This window comes from Schistocerca serialis, chromosome 1 (genome assembly GCF_023864345.2).
Source record: "Schistocerca serialis cubense isolate TAMUIC-IGC-003099 chromosome 1, iqSchSeri2.2, whole genome shotgun sequence".
In the NCBI taxonomy this organism is placed as follows: Eukaryota; Metazoa; Arthropoda; class Insecta; order Orthoptera; family Acrididae; genus Schistocerca; species Schistocerca serialis.
In genome coordinates, this window is record NC_064638.1 from 947,140,598 (window position 1) to 947,159,745 (window position 19,148).

The following is a 19,148-nucleotide window of genomic DNA, read 5'->3' on the forward strand; positions in this document are numbered from 1 at the left end:
AAAAAGGTATTTTAATATTGTTTAGTGTAAACATTGATTCGGTGACAAACTTCACAGAGACCATATCTTTCTGGTTGTTGCTGAACATCCGGAAAAAATCACGATGGTGGTGAGTAGTTGACTACAGAGATGAGGACTCAACCTTTTCATAAAACTTGCTCCTTCTAAGATCAATTACCTGCTGACAGACATCTGATTTGTTGTCAATGTTCCTGTCTTGTCAGAGCAAATGACAGAAGTACAACCCAGGGTCTCCACTGAGGGCAGAGATCGGACAATTGCGTTCTTCTTAGCCATACGCCTGGTGCCCAGGGCCAAACAAGTAGTGATGACAGCTGGGAGACCCTCAGGAATAGCAGCAACGGCCAGCGCTACTGCAATCTTGAAGTAGTAAACTGCACCCTATAAATTTATAAGCTCTATGATACACTCACATTAAAAGCTCAGTGGCCTCTCTTTCTTATAAAAAAATTGGACAAGAGTGCCTTGGCAAAATTTGTAAGCAAAGGTATGACATATAAATAGCAACTAATTAAAAAAGGTACCTTAATCCAGGAGCCCCCATGAGCTGGGTCATTGAAGTGGCCAATGTTGATCGCCCACACAGCAACACATATAACGGATATCACTTTCGACAGTTGTTCACCAAATTCATCCAACTTCTGCTGAAGAGGAGTCTTGATCTCTTCTGTTTCTGACATCTCAGTTCTGATCTTACCTGAAATATCATTGATGTACATGGGTTACAACCTGCATGCCACTCTTAATAACATGAGTTTTGAATCTACAAGTATTAGATGAATCCGTAACATTTCAGCACCACAGAAAGAAAAGAAAGGGAAGTTAGATTTCACATGTTAGCATCTGAGTAATTATACATATGAAGCATTAGCTCATTTTAATGTGCCTAAGGAAGACGATCTGATCTGGTCCTGTTGAACTTACCACAACATTCATCAAAGGTCATCCTTCATACATACTAATTTCATGTCTATTTTACAGCTTGGCAGCATTGTTTTAACCTCATCCACCCCACAAACCCTGTCCCCTGCCCCTTTCATTATTATTGATGGAATAAATTTAAGTTGCTAGATCTATGTGGCCAGAACCAATTTCCATCAAAAAAATCTGAGTTGTTGATCATGTCAGGTTGTAAAATGTAACAACATTTCAATCAATATTGCAAATTGCCTTTATCAGGGTGTGTAATATCACTGCAGCATATTGTTGTATAGCTTTTTCACAGTATAAAAGAGCATACCACAATAGCATTATACACTCTGAAGAAGATCACTGGCAATATTAGCAAAAACATTGGTACATTTTACAATAGAATGTGATCTACAACCCACAAGAATTTTATGAAAATTGATGGTATAAATATTTGGCTATGGAAATGAGTGTTGTTGAATTTAAAACCGTTTTCAATTAATGTAATGTTTATTAAAAACTAAGATATTTGTATGTAATGTTATACATACCAATGGCTGTTGCAAGACCTGTTCCAATCACAACACCACGAGCTTTTCCAGCTGCTACATTAGTACCTGAGAAGAGGATATTCTTCTTGTCCTGTAACAAAGATTTTCAAATGGTAAGCTCTAATTTCAATTTTGTAAAAGTAGATATTGTTATATTTCTGTACATACTTTCCCGTACTGAAGGAGCTGTCAAGAGGCCGGGTACACTACAGGATGCAATGAAGATGGAAAATAGGAAATTTATACTAGTAATTTAATAAGAAAGAGCGACTTCTAATTGAACATGGTGAAAGAGAAATCAGACAAAAGCGTGGTGACATTTGCGAACAACAACAATACAAAAACCATGTTCCTGCACACCAAACTTGAAGAAAGTTTTAAGATGAGAGATAATTGTCTGAATAATCATTCAAGCTAACCAAAAGATCAAGTTAGTGTGCAGAAATTAAGTGGAGAAATGATAAACAACATAAATCAAACACAGTGGCAAATAATAAACAAACATGAAAACACAAAATCTGTTGGGAGATACGGAGAAAGGGAAGATAAATCAGAAAAAGTGGGGGGGGGGGGGGGGGGGGAGGGATGAAAGTGGAGAAAATGAACAAATTTGCACTGCAACATCACGAAGAAAAACATTTGGGAGAGATCAGAAGCAATGCACAGTGTTAAAGAAAGAGAGATGTGTGATGTGGAATATGTGTTGAATTGTAAAGAGACTACAGAAACAGACCTCTCAGACTAGAGTGTGTCAAGAACAATCACATATCTGCTGAAAAACTAAACAGAGTTTTAAAACTAAGATTTAAATCAGCAGGTATTGCCAGTTTTGACTTATGGCACTGAGGCATTTTTAACATAAAAACTATTCGTAAATTTACAATTATTCAGTGAGTACTAGTGAGGTGTACTGGGTGAGACTAGTAAACAAACAAATTGATCGGAAAACGAATTGGAGTGGAAGATGTGATTATGACTAAATTAAATAGAGGTGGGCAGCATATGTAGCCAGGTGAATGGACAAAGAAAGTTCTTTGCCACACACCAAGATATGAGACAAGAAGACAATAAAATGGAAGGTGTGTAGATGATACTAGAAAACTGTAATGCACTGAGCTGACAACTGTAATGCATTGAAAAGTCTAGAGGGGTCCTTGTGCAATGATGATGATGATGATGATGATGATCCTTGTCCAACAGTCACTTAACACTGGCTGAATGCAGAACTAGATCAGTATGTCACAAGGAAGCCTATGGCACTAAGACAAGCAACAGACTACATTCTACTCTCATATTATCATCATATTTTGCACTGTGACCTATGGGCACTATTCCGTAACACTGAAACATGCTAAAAGTATCATACATAATGTATACAGTTCCAATCTAACCTGGTTTACAGCTCGAGGGTCTGGTACTGGGTCTGTATGCTTTATAACTGACACAGATTCCCCAGTCAGAATTGACTGGTCAATCCTCAGAGTAGTGGAGAAAATTTTTACAAGTCGAATGTCAGCTGGAATCTTGTCACCCACTGAGAAAGACAATAGTTACATATTGATTAAATGAGATTTCAGTGGAACACTACATTACTTGATATAATCACACAAAAAATTAAAGTAAACAAAAGTTACAGAATAGCTGTTTTCAGTACTACTGATTCTCATCTTATAAAGTATTACAATCCTGTATAAGGAAAAAATTGAGTAGATAATAGTAACATGTTACAGGTTTCATTTGAAAATGTTGCAGCAAGCAGACCCCATTTCACATTTCATAGTCAGGAATACTCTAGGCCTGCTTTTTGATTTAAAAGTCATTTCAGATAGTATCAGATATCTTTTGGCAAATAATGGGCAGTTACTTACTGAATTCAAACTACATAATCACAAACGATTGTACATCGTTTGGTGAGTTTCTTTAACAGGTCGTATGAACTACAAAGAGGTTATGTCAGGCAGCAAAGTGTTGTGCCGAGAACGAAAAAGAAAGGAAAGAAAAATGTGACAAAACAAAAATCTCTTGAGGGAGTGGAGAAATTCCCATTCTCACATAAACAGCATTTAAGTTAAAGCTTGCAAAACTGAGGTGTGTGTGTTATTTCGTAGTCGCTACTGATAAGTGGCGTTTTTCTATTAGTTCTGGCTGTTACACTATCAGTAATTAAGCTCGCTCTTGTTGAAAATGTGTTTTATTTAGAAATATTTAACTTGCTACGAACATATTTTCTTTGAAGTTGCACTCACATAACGCACAAGGGAAGAACAAATACTGTATTGTGATAAAACTTCTTAAAGCTGTTTAAAGACAATTCACTTTTTGCTTACTTTTCATGTAATTAGAAGTAGATAAAATAGGCAAAGGAAATGAAATGCAGATGTTACACACAACCTGACTGATAGAGCAAAATGGGCATTTTCATTAAAATATATTGCTAATCTCTGTGCACCATTTTAGTTTACCAACAATTACATTTTTTGCAACAAACTCGTATTATTAGTTAACAGTTCCAATCAGCAGTGAACTTGTGGGCCATAATCAGCTACTCATGTTCAACAATTTACAAAAGCCAGTCAGACACAAAACAGTAACAAATTATGAAACAATTGGTATATCAGAAAAGCCATCTCGATTCCAAGCAGTATTTAAAAGTAAACAAATGCACCTATTAATATATCTTAACTTCTAAATGAACAAATGAAAATATTGATACCTGAGACCTCCACAATATCTCCTGGAACAATTTCTTTGGCACGGACTTTTTGTACTCCAGATTTATCACCTCTTACTACTTTGCCCATTTCAGGCTCATACTCTTTTAACGCTTCAATTGCAGATTCAGCATTTCGTTCCTGGAGCATACAGAAGTGTGAAATGAGTAAAATGAATTTTTGCTTATCTGTAACTACTATTTCTCTCTCTCCACATGCATTACAATGTTCTTTTAGTTTTAACACAATTTGAAGCCCTACAGGATTCTATCCAATTTCTCTTCAACCAAACTGACCCACAACTAGATACGAATTCCGCAAATATTAGGGTACATTCAGAAAAGTGTGATTGTGTACAGAATAAAATTTTAGCCTGAAGAATTCAATAACATATTTTTGCAACACAGCAAACAAAGGATGCATCATTACATCAGTCAATTTTAAAAGAGCATTTGATAGCAGAGAGCAAGAATATCTTTTCAGAATACTAGCTGGATTTGGATTCGATCAGGAGGCAACAAACATGCAAAAATTAAAAAACTCAGACATAAAATTATTACCTGCCAAACACCAACCACAGCGTTGGCAATGAGAATAAGCAAAATAACAAAAGGTTCAACAAATGCAGTGACTGAATCTTCATGCTCTTCAAACAAGGCAAGAACCTGCAACAGAAACTTTACTTTAGAAATAATAGTGTTGTCAAATTTGAGATATATATTTTAAGAAATGATGCACTACTTTTATCAATAGATTTCTGATGTTATTAAATATGTAACATCTAAGGCAACAATTTAAGACTAATTTAAATAAACCAAATTTATTTTTCATGGACTGGCAGAAAGCAAGATATAACCAGAACGAAATACAATCAAATGATGAGTGGCTTTGAAAAACTAGACTCCCCTGAATTCTTGATCAGATACTATTTGGTGGTGCTGAAAGGGTTCCCAAATTTCATTTTGTACTGGTAGCCTGATGGTTAATGTTTAATAATTTTCTTGAAAGCTACTGATATTAACATGGACAACATTACATTTAAATGTTTTTAATGGAAATTGCAAGATCCATGAGCACAGTTTATCCTTTACATATTCGATTATGAAAGACTACACTGAAGCCACCATTCTGATTGAATTTCAACAAATCCATAATTATGCCAGTAGTATTTTCAGCTGCTAGTTGCAATATTATTAACACAGAACATGAGACTGAGTATCTGGAACTCAAAAATGTTATCTTAATACATTCAACTTCAAGATAAATGTACGAGTGTGAAAGTTCCATCTTGCCATTCTAAAAAGTTCTGTAATAATTGGATGGCTGATAAAAAAGTCATGCAAGTCAACGTTTTGCAGTTTTGATATATCCAGCTGTTCAGAATATACCACGACCAATCTGTTATGGTGCATAGTGGTGTATGGCAATCTCTAAAACTTTCAATAATGTTACTGTACATGGTTCATTGATTTTTCTGTAGTGTCAAATACAAAACCTTTGTTTTGAATAAGTAGCTATTTTAACTTACACCACAATGTTTCTCTGCCATCCAATCACAATTTATCATTACACCCCATCAACTCGAGCTCCAGCTATTCCTCCCAACAATTTATTATGTTTCAAAATTGATACATGAGAAATGAAATGATCGTATGGCTTTTTTTTTTATTTTTTTTTTATGACTCCCATAACGTGTGTGTCTATAACAACAGTCCCCCGAGCAGATAACATATCATAACATCTCCATCCCAGCAGGGAATTGAACCCAGGTAAATATGTAAAAATGAGTAAGATTTTAGCTGTTGTAAACATTGATAAGAACACTTTAATAAAACCACATTTTACTTAGAAAGTGTATTAAACAATTATTTTAACATGTTATTAATAACAATATTTTAAATTGCCAACACTGTGTAGTATTTGGAGGGACAGACAGAAGGGACCTTTTATTGGTGTATTATACACTTTAAATGTCACTGGACATTTACTTACTTTGCAAATGAAAGACAACATTGTTTGTGCCTTCTCTTGAACCATGTGATTGTGTAGCTTTCCAGTCTCTTGATTTTATGATCACTAAGAGAATTCTTGTCTGTGAAATTCAGCTTAACTTCCTTCCACAAACATTTAACTTCTTGCTGGCATGTCTGTTTTGACTTGTTATCATGCCATTTCCATACGCATAGCAGAAGTTTTGGTACAAATTCATGTTGAACACAATGACAGTGATTTCACATGTGTTTCAAAATATCACTAGTGACTCACAGGCAGCGATTTAGATCAGCGTGGCAGATAACTTCCTGAATGAAATCTGACACTTGTGTGGCACTTGTTCCAAATCGGTGCACCCCAGGCCAAGGAGGTAGCCAAAGAGGGGGTCCACTGGGTCCGGACTTCCCATCCCCCTCCCTCAATCACCTGAATGAAATTACACGTGACCTAGTTGCCGTGTAGTGAAATTGAAAGATACAAGGGATGATCAAGAAGTTTCAGTTTGAGGGTGTTGCTGCAGCGTAGATGCAATGTAGCGCTACTCTGATGCAGGTATATAAGCACCGACTTGAAGGCAAGGGATGTGTGTGGCATTTGTGTCGTTCCAACTTGCATGAAGTAAATGAGGGAACATAACTATGGCAACGTCATTACCAACTGCATCCGAACAGAACCGATGTGCTGTTATTTTTTTCTAGGCTGCCAAATAAGAAACACTGCTACATACATTGGGGGATGACGATTTTTATGGGCAGCATGTCTGTCAGAAACCACCATTGTGGAATGGTGTGACAAGGGGTTCTGCTGCTTCATGATAATGAACTCAAGCAGGAGACACTCGAGCACCCATCCTACAGTCGTCATCGGCCCAGTAAGATTCCCATGCCTTCAGTCCCCTTAAAAAAAGGCCTTGAAAGGTCGACAATACCTTTCAGATTAGGATGTGCAGCCTGCACTTTCGAACTTCTTCAAGCAGCAGCACATGGTGTTTTCGCATATGAGTTTCTTCAACCTGGTGAGTCATTGGGATGATTGCTTCAATAATCACTGCAATTTTGCCTGAGTGGGACACCAATTCTGGAATGTATGGCCTTCGAATGGAACCTTTTTATTATACTTTATATTCTGATATTCAATCATATTGCAAAAAAAGGGATACATATTATCATTAGTAACAAGGGCACTGATGGATTTAAACCATCTACACACAGATTGCACTATCCTTACTTTAGCCAAGACCAACCACTGTACATTTATGGCCTTACTCAACTTCAGTTGTTTCGTAAATCAGTTCAGCTCTTACTTGCAGTCAAATTTGATATATGTGTTGTCTTTTATTTATTTTTGCTGTGCACTGTTGTGGTAGTTTCTAATTATCGAGAAGTTTGCAACAAGAAAGAAGAGGAAAATCAATTCTGATTCATCCAACAACATTATGGTAAGTTACAAATTTGTATGCATTACAATAATAACCTAATTACCAATCTGTAGAAGTTTAATGTTAACATTGGATTTGTTAGTAGGTGACAGGTAGAATTTTGAAGTCGCAAAACTTCAGTGTTTTACAAGGCAGCGGATAGTAAAAATTATTACAAACAACATTATATTAAAATCAGTGCATAAAAACACACTTGGATTTTCCAGCGTTCCCAAACATTGTGTTGGTCAACAAAAATATTGCCCAAACAGCCATGGTTGCAGTTCTTTCATAAATTTGCTCAAAATCACATTGTTCTCAGCGCCAATGGCAAAATATTGCCCAATCTTATCACCTGGAAGGCCCTCACTTGTGAAAATCAATTCTGATATGAAACAATGGGGAGGGGTTAGTGGAGGGCACAAGTAATGTGTGATGACAGCACATTTTATAATACATTTGTTTCTACAAGATTTTTTCAGCTAGCTGCTTGAATTTGTCTCAACCAACTATGCCCTGCATCTCTCCCCCACCTCCTTTTGTTCAAAGTCAATTTACGCACTTGTAATACTAGAATAACTGAAGCCACGAATTCCCTGCACAATTAAATATTAAAATATGAACGCATCCATGCATTATCAAATAACGAAGCACGTACATCCAATACCACCATTCCATCTTTTGTTATGACACATTTTATCTTATTAGAAAAATGCACAATAACCAATTTTTTCAAATTCTCCACCAAGTAGGGCTGGTTGGCACCAAAAGGCGCTGAACTAGCAACCACTAGATTTGGGAGATGAAGTGGTCTGAATCCATCCGCTGGCAACCTTTATGGGACTCCGTGGTTTCCCATTTTCAGTTTAGGTAAACGCTGGGGTTGGTCCCTCACTGGGCCAGAGCCAATTCCTTCCGAATTCCTTTCGTTCCTGACAGATTCCAATTCCCTTAAAGACACAGACCTCTGCTTAAATGGAAAGAGCTGCATCGAAGGCAAGCCGAACATCTCTTAAGAGACTGCTGGGGGAGGGGGAGGGAGAGGGGGAGTGTTATATGTACTGGAAGGAAACGTGTTCAAACATTTCTGCAGCTTATTCTGCAAGGATGATAAACACTGGACCAGATCGGAAATGTGTCCACACAAGCACCACATCACCCCCACCCCCCCAACTTACTTGCCTTTCCTTAGACTCTTGGTAAGACTCTTTAAATTTTATTGTGCTTTGCCACCTCTGGTGCACTTCAGCTTGGTACCGCAAGAGGCCGCTAGAGTAGCTTGTGCTTTAAACTGGCTGTGGATGAACATGTACTATTTCTATATTAAAACTAAAGTCGAACTTTTACTTGTGACGAAGTAAATACTTACGAATGATATGATGGCTGCAAGCAGCAAAATTTTAACTAGAAGATCATCGAATTGCTCTAATACCAACTGCCATATCGACTTGCCTGAAACAAACAAAAAAAATTATGGAGCAAATCATGGAAATAATTGTAATTTCCAAAACTGGATTAACAGTGCCACAACATACTATTTAATTAAAATTAAATTTATGCTGGAGAAAAGACGCTAATGGCCTAAGAAACCAGTAATTACAAAAAAGCTAACGTGCAAGACAACCGCTGTGCTGTTCAAAGTATTTGTACAATGAGGTATTGAAATACTTGATATTTTGCATGTGATAGTACTTTAAGCGCTGTACTGATTTCAACTCAAACGACGTAATTTCTGCAGTTCCTCTGCTTTTCGGAAGTGCTACTAATGGGAGGAGGAGGATGATGGCGACAAAGAGGAGGGAGAGATGAGACCTAAGGAAACATTTTATAATCACTGCTGCTCTACTTCTAAAGAACACTAACACTAGACGTTTGGAACATATGGTTTCTGATTTCCTCATCTCCACAATGTTACGACAAATACACTAATTACAATATGGTTAACAATTAGAAATTCTACACGAGGGATTTATTATTAGCTCCTACGGCTGCGACAGTAATCAGAATTCATGATTATACTGTTTCAGCCATCAGAGAAAGCTGAGAATTCCTGCAAAAGATTTAAACAGTACTGTCACTGAAAAATTATGAGTGAGACTTTGTTGCCAGAAGTGATGTATGAAACTACATACCTAGATAACAGGCCGCAGCCGCTCTATGTAGGTTTACTCACATACAAATGTGTGAAGTAGTGTCACTTTTCTCTTCAAGCTTGGCTAACAGTTCGATTCAAGAGAGGCGAAGCAGCACTACAGGTGAAGAAGCGAGGATGAGGGAAGGATAATGGAGTTTTAAGGTTTTTCGTCTACTGGGCTTTAGGGCAACAGTGGCAAATCTAAATGAGGATTATCTCCCCTCGAATAAGAGCGTAAAGTCTTCACCATTCCATCACCCGATCGGTGATTAACAAACAAAGCGCCAATTTCACCAAAATGCACGCTTTCCAATAACAACGGTCGACAATGGTTTCCGCCTTACGAGAATTCCTAATAGAACCTCATTTTGTGAAGCACTGATGATGGCATATTTACAAAGCAGAAAGGAATTGGTGGTGTGGGGACGCCAGTACGGTGAGTAACCGATACTGTTTCTTTTTTTTGTTTTTGAAATTTAGACATCTTAAAATGCTATTTTAATGCTGTTTTTTGTCAGAGGTACAGGTACGGCGTACCGGCGCTTCCCGTCACAAAAAGAGCACTGTATACAGGGTGAATCAACTAAGACTTGCACTGCTAATATTGCGGAAATGGAATGTGTAACTGTTGTGCGTTTTTCCCAGCATGCGTTGGTAGTCAGGGGCTCATATTGTTAGTCAATCAACAGAATGTCATAATACTTAGAAAGTGTATTTTTTGTGCAATAATACACTTTTTATATGGAACAAAGGTAATTGACATTGAAAAATAAAGTCGGGTAAATTAGGATGTCAGTGGTGTTTGCTGCAGGATTCTGGTGCGAGTTTTATGAGAACGTATTTTGCAAAGTTTCCACACCGACACTTGTTTGTGCCAGTCAACCTGCATAGTTGCTAGGTACTATGATGTTATGTTTGCCTTGAGTAGACTGCGACTTGCTGGTCAGAGTGAGACAGTCCAAGCACTAGGTCATGAGTGGACGACAGGATTTACCAATGCTGAAAAAGCCAGACATGCTTATGGTGTACGGTGGGTATAGGAAGAATGCAGTTCATTGTTGCACGGTTTATGCGACATGATATGCCAATAGATATCAACCATCTCTGTAATTATTTATCAACCTCTTCAACCATTAACGTAAAAGTGCTAGCGTATCGCCTAGACAATGTAACATACAAAAGTTGCAGTTGATCCGCAAGTTAGCACCCTCGCAATCGCACGAGAAAGTGGCCATTCCTGTCATATCGCTCTCCATCAAGAGCTACATCAAAATGATTATGAGAATCATGTTAACTTCTGCCTGGGCGTTAAGACAGGATACTTCAGACGTATCATGCACTTGTTTAGTAATGAAGCCACATTTACCTATCAGCCAGGAAGACCACCGCACTATGTGCTACTGGTTTGTCCACAATCCCTGTTGGCTTCGTCAGGTGGAACATCAGTGTCCGTGGTGTGTAAATGTGTGGTGTGGGATAGTGAGCCATCAGCTCATATGGAACACTCAACGTGCTTAACTATCGCAGTCTCCTAACAAACCGCCTTCCACTGATGCTAGAAGACGTTCCTCTGCAGACTGGGAGAACCCTGTGGTACCAACGTGGCGTAAATAAAAATGTAGTCTCAGAAAAAGTCCCATAGAGAATGTTGCGTCTCCAATCATGGATGGGAACAATGCTGTTTGTGTACCGAAGTGAGCTCAATACTAGACTGGTGAGTACTACATGACACCATGCTGTGATGTCTGATGTCACAGTCGCCACGATAAGACAGAGGAAATTGCCAGAGTGGTCTGCTAAACATCACTACGTGTTGCTGTATAGGTTTACTTTGTAGTTTACTGAATGAATTACTCAAAAGTCGGCAACTACTTCGAATGCCCAAAGCCAATATGCAGGGTGGTCCATCTGAAGTTTCAGATGAGATTATCTCGAAAACTATAAATTGGGTAAAAATAGTGGTTAAGACAAGTTCGTAAGCTCAAAGCGGGACATCAAATGATACTACACATGAACTCCAGCCCCTGCCCCCTTGGGTGGGGCGCAGGCAACTTTTAAATCTTAAATGGAAACACCCATTTTTATTGCGGATTCGGATTATCCATAAAAAAGTAATCAAGTTTTGTCTGAAACATTTTTTTAAACCATTGACACAAGGCGCTGAAATTGAGAAAAAAGTAAAATTGGGGAAGAACCCTGATATATTTAGAATTATCCAACAAAGAGGCATCAAATCGATGAAAAATGTGCACCAATATTTTCGTTACGCCAAATTAAGCTATTTTTGGACAAAATGTACTGTATCCTACTTTTAGCGTTACCCAGGAACAACGACACTGACACAGTAGAATGATGTTCCCATGGGGTGCTTCATTAGTGAGAGTCCCCTTGCCTCTCACAATTTAGGGTGCCTCATTAATGAAATTGGCCACGAAGAAATTGTTCTAAATTATTCCCATTTGCTTCAATGCATAAAGTCAATTGTTTGCGAAAGTTGTCCCCGTTTTGAGTAGCACATCCCGTGGTGTGGCTGCACACACTCTTCGAACGCGATGGTCCATATCATTTCGGGTTGTGGGCTGTCTGTCTAACAATATTTTTTTAATTAACCCCACAAGCAAAAATAGTAGATGTTAGGTCTGGTGAACATGGAAGCCACTGAATTGGTCCGCCGCGTACTATCCACAGACCAGGGTACAGTAAATTTAAAACGTTCCGCACATATTTACCATAATGGGGAGCTGCTCCGTCCTGTTGGTACCACATTCGTTGCCTAGTTTCTAAATAAACATCTTCCATTAGCTCCAAAAAATCATCACGGAGAAGTTGTAAATAAGATTCCCCAGTAACATTTCGGTCAAAAAAAATACGGTCCTATCAAGTATCTGTTTAAGTTTCCACACCAGACAATTAACGACCATTTATGTTGATTGTCAACGGGTCTGTGTCAGTGTGGATTGACAGGGGACCAATAATGACAATCATGACGATTTAATTCGCCATTCTTTTTTAATGTGGCTTCATCAGTGACCATAATGTATCTAAAAAAATCAGTCGCCTCTTATCATTTCCAAGGCCCTTTGGCAGAAATGCATGCCTATTTGCTTATCTTTCGGCGTTAATGCCTGTATCAGTGTGGAATTGTATGCATGATATTTATGTGCCTTGAAAATCCTCAATACGGTTGATTTCGGTATTCCTGTTTGTCTCTGAATCGCACAACTACTCATCCAGTTGAACACAGGCGAGAACGGTAAGGGTACGAGCGTCATTTTAATTGCATTCGCGATGATGAGGTGGGCGGGACATGTATCCATTTCGAGCTCGTTGAGGGCAATTACGAATAATGTTTTCGCTTGGATGTTGTCTGTTTGGGAAACGATCCGCATACAATTGTGCAGCTTCAGCGTAATTGTTATGGCATTCACCTAAAATTAACTTCATACCAACATCTGTAGGAGGATAGTGAGCCATGTTTCGCTAAAGAATAATTTACTTTCGTCAGTTGAGGTTTACGGTTTACAATCTGAAAGTGAAGTGATGTCTGATTGCATTGCACCGACCTTTATTCTGGGCCATAGTTCGCAGGTTGGCCACGGTAGCGCCACAGTAGGATGAGTAATGCAATTGTGAAGAGTTCCCTAACGAGATTTTAATACCATTCCGCCTCCCTCCATCAAAAACTGTGGCGGGTAGGATACATTTTGCAAAAAAAAAAAAAAAAAAAAAATTTTCCCCAATTTTAATTTTTCTCGATTTCAGCGCCATCTGTCAATGGTTTAAAAAATGTTTCAGGCAAAACTTGATTACTTTTTTATGGAGAATCCGAAAAAAATAAATAGGGGTTTCCATTTCAAATTTAAAAGTTTCCTCCCGCCCCATCCAAGCGGGAAATTTTATTCCCGCTGTATCGTGCGATACGAATTGCGTGGAGCGACCAGCACGTCCTGTTACAGTATGATGCGTATCGGTGTTATATCCGTGTCGTCCTAGCGTGAACCTGTTACGCCGCTTCCATTTTGTTTCCATGCGTTCCACCGATGTGAGTTGCTTCTGCATCGTATCAAGTGTCACATCGCGTATCGTATCGCCTCAGCTCGAACCGCGCCATAATGGCTGCTGGCCAGCTGATGACATAGTTACAAATTATGGCTCGTAGATACACTTGAGGAGACTGCAACAGGTCTGTGCATCGCCTATTGGGGTCAACTGGAGAGTTGTGTTGACAATAATATGGCTCTGACCACTATGCGACTTAACTTCTAAGGTCATCAGTCGCCTAGAACTTAGAACTAATTAAACCTAACTAACCTAAGGACATCACACACATCCATGCCCGAGGCAGGATTCGAACCTGCGACCGTAGCGGTCGCTCGGCTCCAGACTGCAGCGCCCAGAACCGCAAGGCCACTCCGGCCGGCTGATAATAATAGTAAATAAATATCTGTACACTGTGAATTTGGCCTTTACGCATCCATTACCAACAACAGTAAAACCTTCCAGTACCGAAGTAGGCAAGAGAACACTTGCTTCGAAACCTGTATTAATGACTGAGGGTTCTATTTATCGGCAAGTTCAGGATTTGTCTGGAACCTGATGATCGACAACCAGCAATCGGACAAGCATCCTCACGGTTTAGCAAGATGCCGCAGTCACAGATGTCGAACGTTGCGCCTGTCATGCCCATCGGTGGTAATTTGAGGACAGTCCAGCTCTACAGTTCACATCGATGATATGTTAGTCTTGCAAGAGAATAAAGCACGACCGTGCAGTCCAAAGCTAGTGACCATTAACACCAAGGGGCAAGAATCAACAGAATGAAATGGTCTGCTCTATCTGCTGACATGAAGCCGACTGATCACTTTTATCACGTGCTGGGGCTTACAGAGCGTCGACGCAGGAAGCCTGCTCATTCACTGGATTATCTCAGAGCGGCCGCCGGCAAAGAGTCCCAGCGAAGAGAATGTCTAGAACTGTACAATTCGGTAGTACGGTCAATAGAAGAATCCGTAGTCTTAACAGTTGCGGCGGCATTACAGTACGATTACTTTTCCTGAATGTTCAACAAAATCATCTGACTGTAATTAGTCAACTCCCGAATTCCACCAAAAACAACAGGAAAGAGAATGTGCACGCCTTAAACTGGAAATTCTCTTATTAACAAATGAAAATGTTACAAAGATACATGTATGTGGGTCAGATCGACCGACTGGTATACTTTCAAGCAATAAAGAATAAAATGGGACGAAGAGTACAAGGAACAGCAATTTGTTAATAGGCGTAGTTCCTCGGAAAAAAATCTGGATGGTATATGTCGACTTCAGAAACATATACAGCGAAATATGGAAACCAGATTTTTTAATAACATTTCTCGTTTTGGAGAGCTATTACAGCGAGATCTACAATTCTATTAGCATCTCACACGATAATCATGTAGGCATATTACTAACATAAAAGATATCAAACTTGCTTTAAAAAGTTTAACTCTACACGACCTGATCTTTCCAGCGGCATGTTTCTTCGCTCCACCTTTTATAATGCTTAGTCTGCAAATTCACTATCATCAGTTGTACACATCATATGGCTATAAGGTGACTTGCGTTCCTGTTTTTTTTCTTTTTTTTGCTGTATAATATGCTGAAGTTTTTCATTGGTCTCTTAGTGCCTTTAGTCAGTCTCTGACAGAAGGCAACCCTCTAGTCTGGTGCAACGTAACACTTTAAACTGGGCTCTTTAAGAGAATAAATGCGTGATACGTGCCCAGTTGGAGCCTAGCAGATTCGCGTATCAAACTGTACGGACGCTGCAGTCAGGTGCTAAATGAGAGTGAACGACAAATCTGATGACAGCCACCCCTTTTTTCACGCAGTTACTCGTGGGTAATAAATGCCTCTATTCACCTAGAAAAAATAACGGCGGGCCTATAAAGTGACTCCTACTAATTTACTTAAACTTCTACACATTACAGCAGCAGTTAGAAAAACTGCCAACGAAAATTGTGTCAGTGATTATGTGCTCTGTGGTTAGAAAGTGGCTAAGTTGCATGGAAACCGCCGTAGAAATATCTCCGTTCTACGAAATTCGGGAATCATCGCATTATAATATGCAAGAGCATACAAGTGAAAATTTGAGGTGTTTCTATATAACACATAAATGAGTCAAAGTAATATTTAACAAAATATCAAAACTGTGAAAGTTTTCAGCGTGTAGCTAAGACAGCAAAGTCCTCGTTTCATTGGATTACTAAATTAAAACCTGTATCGAGCTGCATCAAGCCAATCTTCAAACTGGAAACCGGCATCAGTTAGCGCCGGTCACGATCGATCAATTCGTTTCTCACGGAAGTTCGTTGTTAAGTACAACGTGTAAGAACAATGTGTATGAAAATAATCCTGGAAATTCTTCACAAATCTAATTCCTAAATATTCGTCACGCTGTTGTGAAGTTGTTCGATCAGTACAGTTGGAAATTAACTCATATATAACTGAAAAAGAGACGGCAAATAGCATCAAAGAGCCACAAGGCACTCTTTGTTAGACATATTATTTGCGAATGTACAGTAACAACGTTATTCTTAAACTCCAAGTCCACGACGTTAGTAAAAAACTCCTGCCGTTCCTAATCCGCTCACTATTGTCTCTAGCTTACTGTGTCAAACAAAATCTTCCTTTAGTTCCTAATCGTTATGGTCCGCTGGATGTACATCGACCTTTTTTCCTGCAGTACAGTTGTCCTCCAATGAACGAATTTTTGAAACACGTGAGATTATAAAATCTCTAGTAACCGATGAGTAACACACAGTCGCCATCCTAGATCTTTTCTGTCCATTAACGGTACTTGTTTCTTGCAGGTCTCAGTGGTGACAAAATGTAACTGAATGGCCTGCTTTCCCACTGATTTGTGCAACTACTTTGAATTACCGCTTTAAAAAAAAATAAAATAATAATTCAAGCACAGTTCTTGCTTTGCGTTCAATGGGAAAGATACCTGAAAGGTACGCGCGGAGAGAGAAATTGCCAATGTGCTCCGTGCTGTTTTTCCATCTCTGTTGAGAGCCATAACAGCTCCACAAAATAGATGCAGCAAAGAAAAAATAGAACTACTGTTTACGCCTCTTGTTTTTAAATTAAAACCTTAGTTTAACCGTGTAACTGTATTTGTACGTGCATTGATTTATGTCACAAAAGACAAACAAAAACACTTATCTACGTCAGTCACTCATTTTCTCCCACTACACGTTTCGAGAACTTGCATCATTATCTTCAGTCAGATGATTGGTTTCCAGTTTCGTTTGCTAGCTGCGACCAATTGTTTGTTTTGAACTGTATGTCGTTGGAAGTAAGTTGTAATTCGCACTTGTTATCCTGTTAGCCCGCATCTCGTGGTCGTGCGGTAGCGTTCTCGCTTCCCACGCCCGGGTTCCCGGGTTCGATTCCCGGCGGGGTCAGGGATTTTCTCTGCCTCGTGATGGCTGGGTGTTGTGTGCTGTCCTTAGGTTAGTTAGGTTTAAGTAGTTCTAAGTTCTAGGGGACTTATGACCACAGCAGTTGAGTCCCATAGTGCTCAGAGCCATTTGAACCGTTTTGTTATCCTGTTATAGAATTGGAATTATAATTTTTAAACAATAAATAAAGCTACTTAAGATGTTCCAGCTAAAAGAAACCTAAGAGTCGCTGTCAGCATACTTTTCACCAATAAATGGCTCCCGCACAAAAATGTCAGAAACCCGTAGAGAGTAGATCATCGAAGAGGGTAAAATGGCCAGAACAACTGTCGGAAGACGCAAGGAATAGTTTATTACGAGGCCAGGCGTGACCGGAATTTCACGAAGAAGAAGAAACGGGAATACCATGAATGTGTCTTCATGGCAGATGAAGAATCAAAGTCGTCACAAGCTTCTTTTTCTAGCCCTCAAGATTTTCCACAGGTGTCTGCCGACGTCATACGTTGGTTCTAACAAATGAGCCTGGTGAAGTGGTACCATCAAAGCAAAAATCTACTCAAAAACACATTTTGAAAACTTGCTGAATCATGACATTCCAAGAGCGATGACAACTCAGATGCAAGCCCAATTTCATACAGTGAAAGTCCCTGAACCATCAGAGGATGAAAACAGTGTTGCGTAAAGGCCCTCAAAACAACAAGATTCCGGGCGTATTGGTATCACAGCTGGGACGCTCCGCTTGGGAGATGAAATTCTGATGGATGCCTTGACGCTATTTGGTCAGCAGAAATAATTCTCGCAGAATGGAAGGCAGCAATTACATGTCCCATCTTCAAGAAGCGTGGTGCTACACAAGTATCCAAGTATTTCATTACTTGAAATTGTTTATTAAGTCTTTACAACGCTGCTCCTCGACCACATGAAACCACTGGCTGAAGGAACTGTATGGCCCCATCAATCTGGCTTCGCCTCTGGACGGTCGACTCTTTATCACATAAGTACTTTGAGGCAGCTGATAGGTCGATCGAAAATTACACATCTTCACTGATTTTCGACAAGCTTATGAGAGCGTTGGTCGCTCCATGTTATGGAAAACGTCAAAAGAAATTTGACATCCCATCGAAATATATCCGACATATTGCAGCTTGCTACTCTCAATCGACTTGTCATGTGCGGTTCGGCAACCTACTATCGCTATCATTCAGTATTCGAAATGGATTGAGATAAGAAGAACATTGGCGCCATTATTATTAAAATTGGCCTTGGAAAAAGTAAGCCGTGACAGCTGTCGAATCAGAGAAACTGAGAAGGTGGAAACAAATATGCTGACGATGCTGTCATTCTTGGCGACACCCTGGAGCAAGCATAGGATGATACGTCCCGATTTGTCAGCAATGCGGAGTAAATTGAGCTCGTAGTGAACGATGATAAAATATTTCGATGTTACATGCCATCAAACTCTCCTACCCTCCACTGATGATGTCAGGCATACGAGTACATTTGAACGACTTCAAGAATTCAAGTGCCTGCGATCCACACTGACTAATAAAATAGAAGCGACGAAAGAAGTGAATCACCAAATAAAAAATAAAATAAAATTAAAATAAAAACGCTAATAGCATATTTTTAGTGTGAATAATTTATTGTCTAATATCACAGAAGAATAAGATTCAGCAGCATATGACACTAGCAGGGCCGATACTTCTATATGGGTGTGAAACCTGGGCGACGTTATCAACAACTCAAGAAGCAATCTGTACCTTCGAAAAGAAGGCACTTCGAAAGATCTGTGGGCACGTCTACGATACAATGGAAGGTAAATGGGAACGAAGAACGGAAGAAGACCTATAGCAGTGGTTTAGAAGGTCACACATTGGCTCAGGAGGCTACAGTAGTTTTGTCGCATCTTTCGAGCTGATGAATCGTTCCCTAACCGAGTTCTCCATTCTCAACCCGCTGGACGTCCAAC

General features: G+C 39.3%; 1 protein-coding gene across 5 annotated transcripts in view; it reads right to left on the bottom strand.

Moving 5' to 3' along the window:
* The window catches only part of LOC126412613 (calcium-transporting ATPase sarcoplasmic/endoplasmic reticulum type), a 94,876-nt gene that overhangs the window by 32,141 nt on the left and 43,587 nt on the right, over positions 1–19,148 (bottom strand). For all 5 annotated transcript variants that reach the window (XR_007575326.1, XM_050082301.1, XM_050082309.1 and 2 more), the window contains exons 4-10: positions 8,971–9,053; positions 4,753–4,857; positions 4,195–4,333; positions 2,873–3,015; positions 1,482–1,572; positions 546–718; positions 179–402 (exon numbers count right to left, since the gene is read on the bottom strand). Coding sequence is in view for 4 of the 5 variants with exons in the window: in XM_050082301.1 (XP_049938258.1) it covers positions 179–402; positions 546–718; positions 1,482–1,572; positions 2,873–3,015; positions 4,195–4,333; positions 4,753–4,857; positions 8,971–9,053 (958 nt within the window). In the remaining variant the exon portion in view is untranslated. The remainder of the gene's footprint in view (positions 1–178; positions 403–545; positions 719–1,481; positions 1,573–2,872; positions 3,016–4,194; positions 4,334–4,752; positions 4,858–8,970; positions 9,054–19,148) is intronic.